At 42.6% G+C, this 20,640-nt stretch overlaps 1 protein-coding gene across 1 annotated transcript in view; it reads left to right on the top strand.

Moving 5' to 3' along the window:
• The window catches only part of klhl14 (kelch-like family member 14), a 53,030-nt gene extending 40,864 nt beyond the window's left edge, over positions 1-12,166 (top strand). The window contains exons 3-8 of the mRNA XM_064991924.1: positions 143-232; positions 415-493; positions 6,866-7,056; positions 7,389-7,547; positions 9,628-9,785; positions 10,776-12,166. Coding sequence (XP_064847996.1) covers positions 143-232; positions 415-493; positions 6,866-7,056; positions 7,389-7,547; positions 9,628-9,785; positions 10,776-10,916 — 818 coding nt within the window. The 3' untranslated portion in view covers positions 10,917-12,166. The remainder of the gene's footprint in view (positions 1-142; positions 233-414; positions 494-6,865; positions 7,057-7,388; positions 7,548-9,627; positions 9,786-10,775) is intronic.
• The last annotated feature ends 8,474 nt before the right edge of the window (positions 12,167-20,640 follow it).

Here is a 20,640-nt window from a genome sequence, read left to right as displayed (position 1 = left end):
AGGAATTGTGAAAAATGGAGTTTAAATGTATTTGGCTAAGGTATATGTAAACTTTGGACTTCAACTGTATGTCCTGCACCATTCTGTGTCCTTTTATTAGCAGTTTCTGACATCCTCCACTATGTTGTGTTGTGTCTTCCAGTAATGCCTTACAACAGTGCCCATCACTGTGTGGTGGAGGTGGAAAACTTCATACTACTTCTGGGTGGAGAGGACCAGTGGAACCCCAATGGTAACATCACTACGGATACTACTACTAATACCAGTAGTAATACAAATTAATATATATATATATATATATGTTTAGTATTTATATTCATAATTTGCACTTTATTTCCCATCAACATTGTTTGATTAGATAAGTGTGGCCATATTAGCTATTTATGGATCTTGATTATGTTGTGTATTTTTCAGGAAAGCACAGCACCAATCATGTCAGCCGTTATGATCCACGATTCAACAGTTGGATACAACTTCCTCCTATGCAGGAAAGGTAAGTGAATGCGAACAAGATTTACAAAGTAATGCAATATGATAGATGTGTGCATTATTGCACTGATTATTAACACGGAATGATTACGGTGTCTGTGTGTGACATTACACTTTTAAGGAGAGGAAATCTTAACTTTTCTGGAGTATAGAAAGACCTCATCCTGGGATGTTTTGAAACATTACATTACACTTTAATCAAGTGTTGTGCAACACCTTGCCAGGGACTGGGAGCATTACCGCGAAAGGCAGAAAACACTAATTTGGTGTTTCGAGTTCTGTTTAGTGCAGAATTAGATCACTAGTTCTGGTGTATTTTCATATTTAAAAACGATTTACATGTATTGGATTATTTGACCAGTTTAACGCATTTTGGCAGGCATTGCTGATCACAGTGCTCAATCCACAGCAAGCATAGCAGGATACTGTATTTGCCTGTACCATTAGATGTTGGATTTGTGGGAATGGGTCGTCTCATCATTGACCGTTCATCATGATCCATTACACCTCATGGCAAGCTGCTTAATACTAATATAGAAGTACACTTTTTTTTTAAACATGCATACATTGTGTTACCCACAATCCTCTAAAAACCTAGCCACGTGGCAAGATATTATAAAGGAGCATTTTTATGGTGAAAATGGTCTTCCCCCAACTTGAAACTCACGTGCTGAGTATATATGCCAGTTTAAAAAAACATGCGCTGTTTGCCTTAAACTGTGCATCATTCACAAGTGATAATATATCATTAATTAGTGATAGGCTAATATTGTCACCCATCAGACAACTCTTGATTTAATCTTGGCTTGTACTCTACATGTGCTCAACAATGTATGTGTGACATTAGTTTTGATTTAGAATGGACCATTATCATGCACCTGTCTCGAAACAGGGGCAGAGGAAAAAAATTACATGTAATCTATGCACTTAAATAGCGAATGTAGGACGCTTTTCCCGTGGTTCATTTTCATGCCAGCCAGGTAGGCTATACTCCTGTTGTAAAGCAAAGCAATGTGCTTAATATTAGGAAAGTTGAGAAATAACTATAGCAGGCCTAGCTTATAGAAAGCTGATGGAATACTCCACTTTTTAGTGTTTTAGTGTTTTTTTTATTGTTTTCTTGCGCGATTGCATAGCCAAAATGGTGCCAGAAGAAATGGCAGCAGTTTTACGGGCGCCCAACCAATTGTGCTATTATTTTTTTGCGTTATTTGTAACTTATTTTGTACATAATGTTTCTGCAACCGTATCCTATGGCAAAAAAGAGCTTCTGGATATCAGGACAGCGATCACTCACTTCGGATTAGACAAAGATTTTTTTCTCCAAAAACCCGACAGGGCCAACATCCCCGTTATTTGCAAGAGGAAGCGACGCAGGTACAGAGGACAAAGAGCCGGATGCGTGGTCAGGACCCAGAAAAGGCGAGTGGGAAAGCTGCCGTTACCGTCAATACTACTCGCCAACGTGCAATCATTGGACAATAAACTAGACGAGGTACGATCACGAATATCCTACCAGCGGGACATCAAAAACTGTAATATCCTATGTTTCACGGAATTGTGGCTAGAGAGTTTTCAGCTATACTTTTCGTGGCTGTTTATTTACCACCACAGACAGATGCTGGCACTAAGACCGCACTCAGTCGACTGTATAAGGAAATAAGCAAACAGGAAACTACTCACCCAGAGGTGGCACTCCTGGTGGCCAGAGACTTTAATGCAGGGAAACTTAAATCAGTTCTACCAAATTTCCATCAACATGTTAAATGTACAACCAGAGGGAAAACAATTCTAGATCACCTGTACTCTACACACAGAGACGTGTACAAAGCTCTCCCTCGGCCTCCATTTGGTAAATCCGACCACAACTCTCTCTTCCTGATTCCTGCTTACAAGTTAAAATGAAAGCAGGAAGCACCAGTGACTCGGTCTATAAAAAAGTGGTCAGATGAAGCAGATGCTAAACTACAAGACTGTTTTGCTATCACAGATTGGAACATGTTCCGGGATTCTTCCAATGGCATTGAGGAGTACACCACATCAGTCACTGGCTTTATCAATAAGTGCATCGAGGACGTCTTCCCCAAAGTGACTGTACGTACATACCCCAACCAGAAGCCATGGATTACAGGCAACATTCGCACTGAGCTAAAGGGTAGAGCTGCCGCTTTCAAGGTGTGGGACTCTAACCCGGAAGCTTATAAGAAATCCTGCTATGCCCTGCGACGAACCATCAAACAGGCAAAGCGTCAATACAGGGCTAAAATGTAATCATACTACACCGGCTCCGACGCTCGTCTTATGTGGCAGGGCTTGCAAACTATTACAGACTACAAAGGGAAGCACAGCGACAAGCTGCCCATTAACACGAGCCTACCAGACGAGCTAAATCACTTCTATACTCACTTCGAGGCAAGCAACACTGAGGCATGCATGAGAGCATCAGCTGTTCCGGACGACTGTGTGATCACGCTCTCCGTAGCCGACATGAGTAAGACCTTTAAACAGGTCAACATACACAAGGCTGCGGGGCCAGACGGATTACCAGGACGTGTGCTCTGGGCATGTGCTGACCAACTGGCAGGTGTCTTCACTGATATTTTCAACATGTCCTTGATTGAGTCTGTAATACCAACATGCTTCAAGCAGACCACCATACTCCCTGTGCCAAAGAACACAAAGGCAACCTGCATAAATGACCACAGAACCGTAGCACTCACGTCCGTAGCCATGAAGTGCTTGAAAGGTTGGTAATGGCTCACCTCAACACCATTATCCCAGAAACCCTAGACCCACTCCAATTTGCATAACGCCCAAACAGATCCACAGATGATGCAATCTCTATTGCACTCCACACTGCCCTTTCCCACCTGGACAAAAGGAACACTTATGTGAGAATGCTATTCATTGACGACAGCTCAGCGTTCAACACCATAGTGCCCTCAAAGCTGATCACTGAGCTAAGGATCTTGGGACTAAACACCTCCCTCTGCAACTGGATCCTGGACTTCCTGACGGGCCGCCCCCAGGTGGTGGGGTAGGTAGCAACACATCTGCCACGCTGATCCTCAACACGATCTCCCCAGGGGTGAATGCTCAATCCCCTCCTGTGCTCCCTGTTCACCCACGACTGCATGGTCAGGCATGACTCCAACACCATCATTAAGTTTGCAGACTACACAACAGTGGTAGTAGGTCTGATCACAGACAATGACGAGACAGCCTTTAGGGAGGATGTCAGAGACCTGGCCGGGTGGTGCCAGAATAACATCCTATCCCTCAACGTAACCAAGACTAAGGAGATGATTGTGGACTACAGGAAAGGGAGGACCGAGCACGCCCCTCGAGGACCTCGAGGACTGAACACGCCCCCCGAGCAATTAAAAGATTTGGCATGGGTCCTGAGATCCTCAAAAGGTTCTACAGCCGCAACATCGAGAGCATCTTGACTGGTTGCATCACTGCCTGGTACGGCAATTGCTCGGCCTCTGACCGCAAGGCACTACAGAGGGTAGTGTGTACGGCCCAGTACATCACTGGGGCAAAGCTGCCTGCCATCCAGGACCTCTACTCCAGGCGGTGTCAGAGAAAGGCCCTACAAATTGTCCAAAACCCCAGCCAACCCAGTCATAAACTGTTCTCTCTACTACCACATGGCAAGCGGTACCGGAGTGCCAAGTCTAGGACAAAAAGGCTTCTCAACAGTTTTTAACCCCAAGCCATAATACTCCTGAACAGGTAATGAAATGGCTACCCAGACTATTTGCATTGTGTGTGTCCCCAACCCCTCTTTTTACGCTGCTGCTACTCTGTTTATCATATATGCATAGTCACTTTAACTATACATTCATGTACATACTACCTCAATTGGGGCCGACCAACCAGTGCTCCCACACATTGGCTAACCGGGCTATCTGCATTGTGTCCCATCCACCACCCGCCAACCTCTTTTACTATACTGCTACTCTCTGTTCATCATATATGCATAGTCACTTTCACCACATCTACATGTACATACTTCCTCAATCAGCCTGACTAACCGTTGTCTGTATGTAGCTTCGCTACTGTATATAACCTGTCTTTTTTAACTGTTGTTTCTTTACCTACCTATTGTTCACCAAATACTGTAATTTTTGCACTATTGGTTAGAGCCTGTGAGTAAGAATTTCACTGTAAGGTCTCCACCTGTTTGTATTCGGTGCACGTGACAAAGAAACTTTGATTTGATTTTGATTTGATTTTGAAATGTTGATCAACATAAGCTTATAGGTTCTCATGGAGTTTTTGATTAGATTTTCGATTACATTTGCATTGATGTCAGAGTGATTAGAGGGGCAATAGTGTGGAGTTAGCAAGTTTGGTAGGCTACTGACTTGCAGAATCCTACAGTAATTACCGTGACTAAATGGTCACGTGGAATTTGACTGCCGTCACGACTGGTGATTGCCGTTGTGGTGTTAATACGGTCACCGTAACAGCCGTGCACACACACACACACACACACACACACACACACACACACACACACACAAACACACATACATTAGTGTTAGTATCGTCAACAATACCTATGATGAAAAATACTTTTCACAAACTGTTTTTCCTGATGAAAACGAATGACAAAAACGAGATTCCCTGAAAAAAGGAGAACTATTACCAATGGCTTTTCATTTTAGTTTACGAAAAGGTAACGAGATGAGAATTCCATGTGAGACTAATGGTCATTCCATTTGACATGAAACGCCTTTTCATCTGTTTTGTCCAATCATAAGCATGTATCCCTGTGCATAATATATAACGCAATCCTCTCATTGGCTGCTAAAGTCTTTCTGTTGCGTGGGCTGATTGCATTGATCTGGCTCCCCACACACTCACAGCTCCCGGTCACTTCAATCACTCGTCTCTGTTTTGAACGGATACACTTGTAACAAACTAACCTAAATTAGAAACAATAATGTCTTTCATCATCTTTGCTTTTTCACATCAGAAGCTCTGTTTTGCCATGTGCGCTGTTATTCATCTGTTTTGGCAATAACGAGTTTTGCTGAATATTAGGACTGCAGTAATACTTCTGACATTGTTGTAAAGCTCATGTTCTCCACTTTTCAAGGACATCACTGTTATTTAACCCCTTCGATGGTTATGATGCTGAAAAAATCGGAACCTAAATTGTTTAACCTGTAGGATTTATATCCTATAGTCTATGGTAAATTATGGCTGGCATTGGTTACCAGCTAAGGTATACATGGTGATAGTGGCGCCTCTATTTGGACAAGGCTATCTGAGTGTGCACATGGTGCAAGTAAGAGCTAAGAAATGCACCGACTAATATGTGACTAAAATGACTGACTAAACCAGACTAAAATTGTCCAGCGTTTTCGGCGACTGATAATAATTCAAATGAACGAAGGATGAAAAGACTAAAATATATATATATTTGTGTTGTTACTTTTTACCCCTTTTTCTCCACAATTTCATGATATCCAATTGGTAGTTAGTCATCCCATTGCTGCAATTCCCGTACGGGTTCAGGAGAGGCGGAGGTCGAGAGCCATGCGTCCTCTGAACCACGACCCCGTCAAGCCGCACTGCTTCTTGACACACTGCTCGCTAAACCCGGAAGCCAGCCTCACCAATGTGTCGGAGGAACATTGGAGTCAGCGTGCATGCGTCTGGCCCGCCACTAGGAGTCGCTAGAGCGCGATGGGACAAGGACATCCCGGGCCGGCTAAACCCTCCCCTAACCCGGATGTCACTGGGCCAATTGTGCCTCATGGGTCTCCCGGTCGCGAAAGGCTGCAGATCGAACCCGGGACTATAGTGACGCCTCTAGCACTGCGATGCGGTGCCTTAGACCGAATATATTTTAAGACCAGAACTCCCATCTAAAATAGCTGCAGAAATGAACACTGACACACACACACCACTGGCATAGCACACACACCCACAGCCCCTGTGGGGGCCCAAGAGCTATATATATATATATATGTTTTTAATTACAGGAAATGTGCTTTAAAACCGCAAAATGTTACCTCACCCTTATGGCAAAATGTGTAGAATAGCAGGAAATTTGCCCTTTAACAGCAGCATTTTCTCTCAGCCTCATGGCAAAATGTGTAAAATAGCATGAGATTAGCTATAAAACTGCACATTTTTCTCTCTGCCCCATGGCAACAACAAAATAGATGTGACCCTTGCTCGAACCTTGTGGGTGGGACCCGCAAAACTGTGCATACTACTGACACACACACACACACACACACACACACACACACACACACACACACACACACACACACACACACACACACACACAAAACACACACACTTTCCTGCTTGTTTTAATTATGTTGTCTGGTTGACACCTCCTGCTCAGGAGAGCCAGTTTCTTCGCCTGCTGCCTGGATAAGCACCTGTATGTGATTGGCGGGAGGAACGAGTCGGGCTACCTCTCCAGTGTGGAGTCCTACAAGCTAGAGACTAACGAGTGGAACTACGTGTCCTCCCTGCCCCAGCCTCTAGCCGCACACGCTGGAGCAGTGCACAATGGGAAAATATACATCTCAGGTCAGACCTCACTCATGTTATAGAACCTTTATTTTACAAGATTTTGCCATTTGTCCGAATACCTATTTTTCAAGGGACACCCACTGATCATCTTATTCATGAGAAATTAGTTCATGTTAGAAATTAAAAGCTGAAAAATTATTCACTCAGACACAGTCAAAATGAGAGTACAAAATCTACTGATCTGTAGTATTATGATGAGTGCAGGACTGCTAAATATCACCTATCAATGCATACAGACTTTCTAAAAGCAGAGTGATGTGTCTATGGATCCTGATCCTGCCATTCACAGCTAATAGGTCTTTATGTGTGTATCTGCCATACTACTACAGGAGGAGTCCACAATGGAGAGTACGTATCCTGGCTGTACTGCTACGACCCCATCATGGATGTGTGGGCCAGGAAACAGGATATGAACACAAAGAGAGCTATTCATGCCCTGGCTGGGATGAACGACCGCCTCTACGCTATCGGGGGCAACCATCTGAAAGGTAAGGACTGGCATGTCTCAGCTACTGTACTGTGCAGAATAGACTATGTGGAATACAAGATGGATTTTTTTGAATAGTTGTACTTAGGGTTGTTGCGGTGAGCATATTACCACACCGGGAGTCATGACTGATTAAAATTCTACGTGACCGTTGAGTCACGATAATCTCCTCTTATGCACTCTGGACCTGCGTATCCTTAGTACCCAACTCGCTAACGGCCATCAGGTTGCTGATGGCTTGGTACTCAGCACTCTATTGTCCCTCTAACCACTCTGACATCAATGCAAATACAATCGAAAATCACATCAACCACTTAGCATCAAAACCGTATGTGCTTTTAAAACTCACCTCAATGTGGTTGATCAATTTGACGAAAGAAGTTCCAACAACAGGTTGGAACTGAGTGGAAAACAAAGTAGTTGTGGACGTTGTTTCAGAGCCAAACACAACGAAATGGACAGAGCTTTCTAAAGTCATTATTATTTCAAAACACCTGTAGGCATATTATGCATATGCATAGGCCTATGAACCCAAGCCCGTAAAAAAAATATGGAATTAACATAATGCTGTTATACATTATATAGCCTACCACATATGCACGCAAGAAAAACATTTACATGTTTTTATTTATTTAAGATATCTTTCGTACATTATTGGTTTAGCCTATACTTCAAAATTCAACCAATTCTAGTAATCGCCTTTGAATGTGCAGTGTATTATGCATACTGGATGGACTTGTTACCTTATGCTACGCTCTAAACTTTCTATCCATGAGTCTGGGAGATAATGTATAGGCCTAGGCGATGCTGTTTGTTCATTGATTGTGCAGAGCTGTTTACAGAGTTAGCCTAAAATTATAGTGAATTTATATTTTAATAATTAATGTGCTGACACATTACCTTTAGCTGCAGAATATCTCACCAATGTGAGTTTCCATCTCCTTCCCTCTCTTCTTCATTCTTTTCTTGAACCCGCATAGAGAGGGGCGGTCAGAACTATATACATTGACATTTGTTTGGTAAAAACAGTAGGAGTCTATTCCATTCCAACTTTGATGTTGAAGTATAGACACCTGAGTTGCCTAACCCGTTCTCAGGATTGGTTAACTTTGGAAGTTCCTAGCGTCTCTCCACCGAGTTAGGTACATCTGGTTTTAGTGGCGTATTGCTGGAATAAACTCTAAATACATTTCATATTCATGTTCTGGTGCCGTTCGGGCAGTTCAGAGTATTGATTGGGGACTTGTGGAGGAATGTAACTGTTTTTCTGGGTGATGTGTGATGTTTTATTTGTGCTTCCCATGATTGTGTTTTTGTATTTTGATGGAAACTTCCACCCAAAAAACTAGTCCCAAAATGTTTTTCTTGTCAGCGATCAAGTTTTCAAGATATGTAACTTTCAAAAACATTAATCATACCCATTTGATGCATTTTACATCATATGATACTTTGTTTTGCATCATATGTATAATTTCTGTATCTTGAAAGTTTTGTATCTTGAAAACTTAATTGCCAACAAAGCAAAGCATTTTGGGACTTTCAACAATGGACCAATGAAACAAATACCAAGAGATCGTTTTTTGGTGGAATTTTCCTTATGTATATATTACAGTACCAGGCATGTTTGGACACCTACTCATTCAAGGGTTTTTCTTTATTTTGACTATTTTCTACATTGCAGAAAAGTCATCAAAACTATGAAATAACACATATGGAATCATGTAGTGCGATAAAAGTGTGAAACAAATCAAAATACATTTTATATTTGAGATTCTTCAAAGTAGCCACCCTTTGCCTTGATGACATGTGATCATGTATCTGTGACACTGTGATTCTGTAGCAGCTGATGCTGTGACTTCTTACAAGGGTCTCGGGCAGGTGTTTACAGAACATTAAGGCCTGTGTGATTAATAAGTTCTTCCTCAGAGAAGGCCCGTTAGACATTTCTGTGCTGAGGCTGCAACTTGTATTAAACCAAATAGATTTTGATTGACTTTATCTGCGATCGCTCTTCTTTTTTTATTCTCCTGTAAAATCCCATTTACAATTGCATGTATCATTAACTGTTATTTTGTGCTCAGGGTTCTCTCACCTGGATGTGATGCTGGTGGAGTGTTACGACCCCAAAGCAGACCAGTGGAACATCCTCCAGACGCCCATCCTGGAGGGCCGCAGTGGCCCCGGCTGTTGCATTCTGGACAACAGCATCTTCCTAGTGGGCGGATACAGCTGGAGCATGGTAAAGACGCATCTCACTATCAACTTGATATTATTCATTCACGACAAACCTTGGTAGGTCGTTTCACAAAAAGAGTGCCTTTTGCGTCCCTTTGATATTTTAAGTAGAAATTGTGCACCAATATTGAATTTTAAAAACCTGTAATATATTAAAGGGATACTTCAGAATGTTGGCAATGAGGACCTTTATCTACTTCCCTAACGTTAGCACAATGACTGGAAGTCCATGGTTATCCGCTAGCATGTTGGTAGATAGCCATAGACTTCCAGTCATTCATTCCGCGAATGCTAGTTAGCATTGGCTTGAGAAACTACCTTTAACTTCCTTCATACTGGACACAGAGACATAAAAATGGTATCCACAAATTAATCTGGCTCTGGGGAAGTATATAAAGGGCGTCATTGCCAAAATCCCAAAGTATCCCTTTAAATTAAATTCCCTTTAATATAGACCACATGGATAATTCAATAAATCAGATAAATGTCCCTCCATCAACTCTGTATCATTTAAAGGGAAGTTTTCAACCCACAATCCAAACATTTCTCCAAGTTTCACCATCATTATAAAGCCATAGTTATTTTGTTGCTTTGTCAGTCATTTTTTGAAGATTAAATTAATAACAATGTGATTAGTGATTCATTTATGCCTGTCCCTCATTTGAAGGTCAACCCTGTTATGTGAACTGAACTCTCGTTTTAATATGGTGAAACAATTTTTTTTGTGGCGGTGATGGTGGAAAACTGAGCGGGTCTGGAATAACACGTCAACTCCGTTACCCATAGATAGACAGGCTAGAAATGTTTTATAAATGGCATACATTTTTTTGTGAAGGTTGCGTTCATTTGCCACTCACTGTTGTACATAACAAGCTTCCATTTCCTCGGTTACGAGGGGATTTATGGTTGATTTAAGAAAATCGGCAACTTTATTTTGGTCATCGCTGTTATTATTATTATTATTATTATTATTATTATTATTATTATGTTGCAGGGAGCCTACAAGTCTTCCACCATATGCTACAGCCCAGAGAAGGGGACCTGGACGGAGCTAGAGGGAGAAGTGGCTGAGCCCTTAGCAGGCCCATCCTGCTCCACTGTCACACTGCCTGCCTGTCTGCCCTTCAACAAATAACACATTGCTAGGTACAGAGCAGGATGAGGAGGGAAATAGGTGAGGAAGAGGATGGGGGATGGAGAAAAGGACCATCGATAAACGAACATTTGTAAACAAATTTTGTGATGAAGTATTCCAATCAGCCAATGGGATGAGTGTAAATTATTTTTTTACAGGTTTGACAAAAGAGCACTTTCGTTATTATTGCCTACTGAAGGTTTGAAAAAGTAAGTAATCATGTATTTCATGTATTTAAATCCCCATCTGTGTTGAACTTTTTCCCAGACAATAGTCACATTTCATGTCAGACTTTTTCTTTAATCGATAGTAAGTGTTTTTGGCTTATCTTGATATAGCACGCATAGTGTTTAACTGAATTGTTATAGCTTTAAAAAAATCAATTTGTATCTTGTTATTAGTAGGAGACATAAATCCAAAACAGAATGCAGTGTTGTTAAAAAGAATTGACACTGGAAACAAACTGTCTGTCGACCAAATATCACACTGAAACTGAGTTCTGGGTAATATGCTCTTTTTTTCCCAACCAAAATCATGATTCTGTGTACAGTATATATTGTAAACCAGAGACTAACTAACAGTTCATCTGCAGCAAATGAATCATTCTTTAAGCTGCAAGCGAGAACAATTTTTACATTCAACATCGATTCTGACCTTTGTAAAAACGGCACTAAAAAAACTAATATGGTTATTTAAGGATGTTACAATCAAATGATTATTATTCATTGCTAGCCATTGGTATACACGGGTAGCAATTTTAACTGAGTGATAAGGTAGGTTTTATGTTTTATGTTCAATGTTACCTGTTAATGTTTAACAGAGCCTAGTTCCAGAGAGCACACAATAAATTCCTCAAAAAGGGTACATCCCATTTACGATTATGATAAAGCACAGAGTGGTCCTCAATGCACTAATGGTGAACCTTAAAAACAGTTGTGTGTAAGAATGGTTCACAAAACTAAAAGTTGAATTGTTGTTACCTTTAGTATGCTATGTTCAGAAACATGATGAAAAGTGAGTTCAACTGTCATGTCCGCGTTCTACTATTTTGTCTAAGTAAGTGTGCAAGGTCCACACTGAATATTGGTACCTGTTGAATTACATATAGATACGGTATGTTCCTTTTTTCTTGTAAATAATAGCTTGCAGTGGAACATTTTTGTGCACTCAACCTGGGATTTATTCTCAAATCCTGTTATGTCCTTTGCATTTTAGAATATGAAAATAAAAAGGAAACTTGACAATTACAACAGTCTCTGCAGCTTGTTTCGGGTACTGCAAATATTTCCAGTCAACAGACACTCACTTCACATTGAACTTCCAGTATACAAGGACATTCACAGATCCATTCAAACAAAGTAACCATTCAGACATTTCTTGAATGTAATAACTATCAAGCAGGGTTGGGTAGGTTACTTTCTTAATGAAATCCATTACAGTCACTAGTAACCTGTCCAAGATTGTAATCAGTAATGTAACTTTCGGATTACCCAAATTTGGTAATGTAATCTGAATTCATTCTGTTACTTTTAGATTACTTTCCCTTTAAGAGGCATTAGATGAAGACACAAATGTATGTTACCATTTGAATGACATCTATTGCAGGATAAATCAATTTTAAAGCTTACATAGCTGGCATATATGGATGTTAAATTTTACCCTATGGGCTGGTTATGTAGGATTCTTCTAACCCATTCCTTTCTATTACAGATAATAATACGATTAAATTGTCTTTATATTAAAAATCTATCAGAATTCTAGTCATTCCAATAAATGTTATACCCCTTAGGACTTGGAAATATTGAAGTACAGATTAGCCAAATTGTTTTACCTGAGCATGACCCCAAAACGAAGGACTTATTAGCCAGCCCTATTCTGTTTATGATTTTGTTGTCATGGAGGACTGATTGGGCTCATTGATTCGAGTTGAAAAATAAATGCTACGCTCATGGAATGACATGCTTTGAGCACTACTGAAAAGTGCTATTTACATGTGAAGAATGAATGCCATATGCTGCCTTTGCTATAGGCCTATTGTTTACATTCTTTGTTGGTGACACTTTGATATCTTCATAATATGCAGCTGTTAAAGGGCAAGAAATTGCCAAGAAACTGAAGCTATCGTACAACGCTGTGTACTATTCCCTTCACAGAACAGCACAAACCGGCTCTAACAAGAATAGAAAGAGGAGTGGGAGGCCCCGGTGCACAACTGAGCAAGAGGACAAGTACAATAGACTGTCTAGTTTGAAAAACAGACATCTCACAAGTAATCAACTGGCAGCTTCATTAAATAGTACCCGCAAAACACCAGTCTCAACGTCAACAGTGAAGAGGCAACTCCGGATGCTGGCCTTCTTGACTCAAATGATGTCAGTTAGCCCATCAGAAGCTTCTAAAGCCATGACATAATTTTCTGGAATTTTCCAAGCTGTTTAAAGGCACAGTCAAGCAGCTGTTGTTCCATAGGCTTGGATCCGCACTATGCAGCTGTTGCAAGAGCGCAATTTTCACTGGCTGTCCACTGGTTTCAAAAACAATGAGCTTAAACTTATTGAATTCAACCATTGTGTTCAAAAACACATTTAGATTTGTGAACAGAAATCCACAACAACCATGATCCGTGAGGCTCTAAATGAGAGAAAAGAGGTGTGATTCACGTATCGCCGTTGACTACACCACTGCTTTCATCCTTACCGCCAAGCGTTTATTCAAGTTGGATAATCTTTGGATGCCGACAGCAGTCGCACCATTGGAAGACATAGCTTGGACTGTAGCCTTCAAAAGCCTATTCTTGCTCTTTTCCCGCGATCCAAACACATTTGTTGTGTCATCATAGCGGTCTCTGATTGGTGGTCATCAATGTGGTCTCTGACTTGTGTTTTTTTCCCGCAAATATCATTACATTTAAAAGTAATCCTTGAAGTAGTCATCTATTTTTTCCAAAAGTACCTGTAATCTGATTACAATATTTTTCACTGGTAACGTAACAGATTACAGTTAGATTACATGTAATCCGTTACTCCCCAACCCTGCAATTAAGTAGTACTGCATCTTCTTGAGAGATGATATAGATGCATCTGCATTACAGGGGTGAATTGAGTTTGGATGATGCAGAGTGAAAGCCTGTGGATTTAAATAACCACTGTAAAAAACTGCAGACGAGTTCTGAAAGACTACTGACAACCTTAATTTCTCCTACTCTAAGCAACCATGAGCAGCAGTAAAACAACAATAGCAAGGGGGGGTGCAATGCAAATAGTCGGGGAGGTCAATGCAAATAGTCTGGATAGCCATTTGATTAGGTGTTCAGGAGTCTTATGGCTTGGGCGTAGAAGCTATTTAGAGGCCTCTTGGACCTAGACTTGGCGCTCCAGTACCGCTTGCCGTGCGGTAGTAGAGAGAACAGTCTATGACTAGGGGGGCTGGAGTCTTTGACAATATTTAGGGCCTTCCTCTGACACCGCCTGGTATAGAGGTCCTGGATGGCAGGACGCTTGGTGATGTACTGGGCCGTTTGCACTACCCTCTGTAGTACCTTGCGGTCGGAAGCCGAGCAGTTGCCATACCAGGCAGTGATGCAACCATGCTCTCGATGGTGCAGCTTTTGAGGATCTGCGAACCCATGCCAATTCTTTTCAGTCTCCTGAGGGGGAATAGGATTTGTCATGCCCACTTCACAACTGTCTTGGTGTGCTTGGACCATGTTAGTTTGTTGGTGATGTGGACACAGAGGAACTTGAAGCTCTCAACCTGTTCCCTGCAGCCCCCTTGATGAGAATGGTCCTCTTTTTCCTGTAGTCCACAATAATCTCCTTTGTCTTGATCACGTTGAGGTTGTTGTCCTGGCACCACACGGCCAGGTTTCTGACCTCCTCCCTGTAGGCTGTCTCGTTGTTGTCGGTGTGTATCAAGTTGTGGGAGCATGCAATTGGCATGCTGACTGCAGGAATGTCAACCAGCACTGTTGCCAGAAAATGTCATGTTTATTTCTCTACCATAAGCCACCTTCAACGTCATTTTAGAGAATTTGGCAGTACGTCCAACCAGCCTCGCAACCGTAGACCACATGTATGGCGTCGTATAGGCTGATTTCAACTTTGAACAGAGTGCTCCATGGTGGCCGTGGGGTTATGGTATGGGCAGACATAAGCTACGGGCAACGAACACAATTGTATTTTATTGATGGCAATTGGAATGCAGAGATACCGTGACGCGATCCGGAGGCTGGGCGATTGTCGTGCCATTCATCCGCCGCCTCTGGATTGACGTGTATGACAGCATGTTCCAGTTCCCGCCAATATCCAACAACTTTGCACAGCCATTGAAGAGGAGTGGGGCAACATTCCATAGGCCACAATCAACAGCCTGATCAACTGGTGGTCATAACAGATACTGATTGGTTTTCTAATCCACGCCCCTACATTGTTTTGAGGTATCTGTGACCAACAGATGCATATCTGTATCTCCTGTCATGTGAAATCCATAGATTTGGGCCTAATTCATTAATTTAAATTGACTGAACTGTAACTCAGTAAAATCTTTTAAATTGTTGCGTGTTGCATTTATATTTTTCTTCAGTATATGTAAGAAGTTGTTGGGTTGTTCGGCTGGTTAACTTTCTTCTTGTTGATCTGGTCTTATTTAAGACTTAATTATTGGCAGTGTACAAGATTTTCTTTCAATGCATCACACACTTAAACTGGAACAATACACAGTAAAGGTTGCACAAAAAGAACTGTGGCAAACCACACCCCCAAATATTCTAATGAGGGCCCTGTCTCTACATGAAATAGCTTACTTGGGTGTAGGATAGCGCGTACTGGGTTTGGTATGGGTTAGCCTGTGTTGGGCTTATGTGCAAATGGTATGGTCAAGCCCTTGTTGGGCTTGGTGTGGGCTAGACCAGACTAGCCCACACCATATGGCAGACAGAAGCAGTCTTGACACACACACACACACACACACAAGGGTTGGGCTCAATTTGATTTGAAGGCAGTCATTTCAGGAAGTGATTTGAATTTTAACATTTAACAAAAAAAGTACTTTTACAGGTCGAGAGCCATGCATCCTCTGAAACACGACCCTGCTAAGCCGCACTGCTTCTTGACACACTGCTTGCTTAACCCAGAAGCCTGCCGCACCAATGTGCCGGCGATGTCAGCTTGCAGGTGCCCGGCCCGCCACAAGGAGTCAATGGAGCGCGATGAGACAAGGAAATCGCGTCCGGCCAAACCCTCCCCTAACCAGGACTACGCTGGGCCAGTTGTACACCGCCTCATGGGTGTCCTGGTCACGGCCGGCTGTGACACAGGCTGGGATTGAACCTGGGTCTGTAGTGACAGATCAAGCACTTGTAATTGTAATTTCAATTTATTTCCTGAATTCACTGCCTTCATTTAGAATTGATCCCATCGATGACACACACACACACACACACACACACACACACACACACACACACACACACACACACACACACACACACACACACACACACACACACACACACACACACACACACACACACACACATCCTTCTTATGGCTCATCTGAACCTCTGAGATTACAGGCGTGGATTCTGTAAGACCAGAGTCAGAGTCAGATTATACAAAAAACACAAGTAGCAGATATACAGTATTTATTTGATAGAGTTGAGGACACCAGCAGCATACCACCCTGCAAACCACTGCTGGCTTGCTTCTGAAGCTAAGCAGGGTTGGTCCTGATCAGTTCCTGGGTGGGAGACCAGATGCTGCTGGAAGTGGTGTTGGAGGGCCAATAGGAGGCACTCTTTCCTCTGGTCTAAACAAAATATCCCATTACCCCAGTGTCAATCACTGCCCTGTGTAGGGTGCTGTCTTTCGGATGGGATGTTAAACGGGTGCCCTGACTCTCTGAGGTCATTAGAAATCCCATGGCACTTATCGTAAGAGTAGGGGTGTTAACGCTGGTGTCCTGGCTAAATTCCCAATCTGGCTCTCAAACCATCACGGTCACCTAATAATCCCCAGTTTACAATTGGCTCATTCATCCCTCTCCCCTATTCCTCAGGTTGTTGCTGCAAATGAGAACGTGTTCTCAGTCAACTTACCTGGTAAAATAATAAATAAATAGTGTCCTCCAGCAGGTATTCAAAGAAGCTGTTGCCCATCCTAATTTTTATGGCCAACTCCTCTTGCATCTCCTGATGCAGAAAGAGGCCAACAGGCTACGTTAGGTACAGCAGTGTGTGTCAATTTTGGACAATGATAACACACTTGTAAAAAGCTTACCAGAAGGTGGTCCACGCTGTCCAGCTTCCTCTGGCTTGAGGCTTGTTGCGAAGGTCTGGGTCAAACTTATTGGTTAGGTCCACCTCTACCTTCTTGCAGCCATAGGCCTTTAAAACCTCACAAGCAGTGTTAATAAACATGCACAGACACAAATCCACACCGAAACACACCCAAACACGGGAAGACTTGACTCCACAAATCCTGCTTCTGTTTCACCTGAACCTCTGCCATATTATCGACGCTGAGGGTGCACTTGTAGGTGTGGTGTCTGTCCTCAGGCTTCTCCCATGGCAGCCTATGAACTTTTCCTTCTGGGAAGATGTCCTTTAGGATCTCTCAGCTGAGGTCAAAAACAGAGACATATGAGGGTCACTCCAAACCACACAAACAATGAGCAACCACCTGTAAAATGAACGTGTCAGGTCAGGAGATTCCCATTCCCTAGTGTTCCATATCATGTTAGCTAATTCACACTTATTGGGTGAAATATCTGATTGCGTGAATCGATGTGTGAAAAGTGGTAATCTATGCATTTATGCCAAGGTTTACCATCCTGTAGCTATGCTTGCTGTGGGTATCCAGATCACATCCCTCTGCATATATCCCCAGAGGGATGTCTGGTTTGTCCTTGTCAGCCAGGATGCGTGGCCCGTGCCAGCTTGCAGTGGGTCCAAATGTGCCCAGTGGCCAGATACACCAGCCTGGTCTCCCCAGGCACTGTGTGGGCCACCGCCATAGGGATCTTAGCCTTCTTTGGCTTAGGCTTTGGCTTGTTTGGTTCTTTGGCAGGCTGTTTTGCCACCTGCTTCAGCCTGGAGCTGCTGGTTTCCACCTGCCATTGCCAGTGGCTGCTGCAGCTTACTGGGCTGCTTCATCTTTCCCCCACTGAGGCCAAAATCATCATCGAACCCATCATCCCCGAGTTAGTCCAGAAGCTCATCGAGCTCATCTTGAGGTTTGGTCTTTTTCACCTCTTTGGCTGGACTGACTTCGGCGACAGTGGTGCGGCTGGCCTGTGTCTGGACAGAGTCTGGAACAGGAAATAGTTCTAGTAGGAGACAGTACTGGACACTTCAAAAAGGAACTTTTCAAGACACGGACAATACAAAAGCATACAAAAACATCAACCAACATGAAGGGACAACTCACCTGGCTTTTGCTCTGCTCAGGAGGAGATGGTAAGTGCTTGCCAGTGCTGTTGGTGCTGCTGCTTTAGCCACTGCTGGAGCTGTGGCTGAACCTGGAGTTGCTCTCCTTACTCACGCTCTCCCCAGAGGACTGAAAGTCCTCCCCATAGTCAGCCTCAGCTTGGTGACAGACACATTCAGTTACCCACAGTAACAGGACATTACCTATGGCCAATAACTAGGTACTACATGCATATTCCAAGTAAATAATAAAAGTTACTCTGTTACCTCATCCGACGACACCTTCTCCTCCTTCTTCTCTCCACCTCACTAACAGCATCTGTACTCGCCTGAGAGTGAATGTGAAACCCATGAGAAAACTTCTAAGCTAACTACACGTTTACACAGAACAAGAGATAGCTGAGATGTGTTTGCAGTGTGGTCCAACTCAGTTTACCTGCAGCTGCTCCTCACAGCTGACTATCATGGCCTCAGTGGTGGAGTGTGTGTCCTGCTCCTTGTCGTCAACCAAGGACACTCCACACAGGAAGAAACAGTGTTCAAGCAAACACACACAATAAAGTGGGAAGGAACCCTACAGAGAACTTCAACCGACTAGAGCAGTGGTTCCCAAACTTGTTATGTCCCGTACCCCTTCAAAGATTCAACCTTCACCTGCGTACCCCCTCTAGCACCAGGGTCAGCACACTCTCAAATGTTGTTTTGTTGCCATCATTGTAAGACTGCCACACACACACACACACTATACGATGCATTTAAACACAAGAATGAGTATGAGTTGTTGTCATAACCCTGCTTGTGGGCAGTGACAAAGAGCTCTTATAGGACCAGGGCACAAATAATAATATAATATAATAATAATCAATAATTTGGCTTTTTATTTAACCATTTTACATATGAAACCTTATTTGTTAATTGAAAATGGTCAATTACTCACCACAGGTTAATGAGAAGGTTATACTTGAAACGCTGCACATAACTCTGCAATGTTGAGTTGTAGTGGAGAGCCTCAGTCTTAAATAATTTTCCAAACAGTCTGTGCCTGTATTTAGTTATCATGCTAGTGAGGGCCAAGAATCCACTCTCACACAGGTACGTGGTTGCAAAGGGCATCAGTGTCTTAACAACGCGATATGCCAAGGCAGGATACTCTGAGCGCAACCCAATCCAGAAATATGGCAGTGGCTTCTGATTAAATTCCATTTTCACAGAACCGCTTGTTGCAATTTCGATGAGGCTCTCGTGTTCAGATATCGGTAAGTGGACTGGAGGCAGGGCATGAAAGGGATAACGAATCCAGTTGTTTGTGTCATCCGTTTCGGGAAAGTACCTGCGTAATTGTTCACCCAACTCACTCAGGTGCTTCGCTATATCACATTTGACATTGTCCATAGCTTGAGTTCATTAGCACACAAAAAAATCATACAATGATGTGTGTTGTCCTTGTTAATGCAGACAGAGAAGAGCTCCAACTTCTTAAACATAGCCTCAATTTTGTCCCGCACATTGAATATAGTTGCGTAGTCCCTGTAATCCTAGATTCAGATCATACAGGCGAGAAAAAAACATCACCCAGACAGGCCAGTCGTGTGGGAAACTCATCTTCATGCAAGCGGTCAGATAAGTGAAAATTATGGTCAGTATAAGAAAACTATAAGCTTGTGTTAATACCATGCCCCTTGATAACCAGTGCACTTCTGTCTGTTGTAAAAGCTTTACATGGTCGCTACCTATAACATTGCATAGTGCGGAAAATACACAGGTGTTCAGGGGCCTTGCTTTAACAAAGTTTACCATTTTCATTGTGGTGTCCAAAACATCTTTCAAGCTGTCAGACATTCCCTTGGCAGCAAAGGCCTCTTGGTGGATGCTGCAGTGTACCCAAGTGGCGTCAGGAGCAACTGCTTGCATGCACGTTACCTCTTGACTATGTCTCCCTGTCATGGGTTTTGCGCCATCAGTACAGATGCCAACACATCTTGTCCACCAAAGTCCATTTGATGTCACAAAGCTGTCCAGTTTGTAAAAATGTCCTATCCTTTTGTCTTGGTTTCCAGTGGTTTGCAGAAGAGGATGTCTTCCTCCTCCACAATAGTATGGGGCTTGCCTGCCCTAGCTACTTTTTAGCTCACCATATAAGACGCTTCATTAATGGTATCGGTTGCTTTTATACATACATGTCTTACCACTCGAAAGTCGTCTTCATTCAAAAAACTCCCGTAGCTTATTTTTCAAATTGGCATGTTTTATTTCTAAATGTCTGTGCAAGAGTGAATGTTTAATAGAGATAGTACTTTTGCA

Source organism: Oncorhynchus masou, chromosome 17 (genome assembly GCF_036934945.1).
Source record: "Oncorhynchus masou masou isolate Uvic2021 chromosome 17, UVic_Omas_1.1, whole genome shotgun sequence".
Taxonomy (NCBI): domain Eukaryota; kingdom Metazoa; phylum Chordata; class Actinopteri; order Salmoniformes; family Salmonidae; genus Oncorhynchus; species Oncorhynchus masou.
Note: the sequence above shows the minus strand (reverse complement) of the source record. Positions and strands in the feature narration are given on the sequence as shown.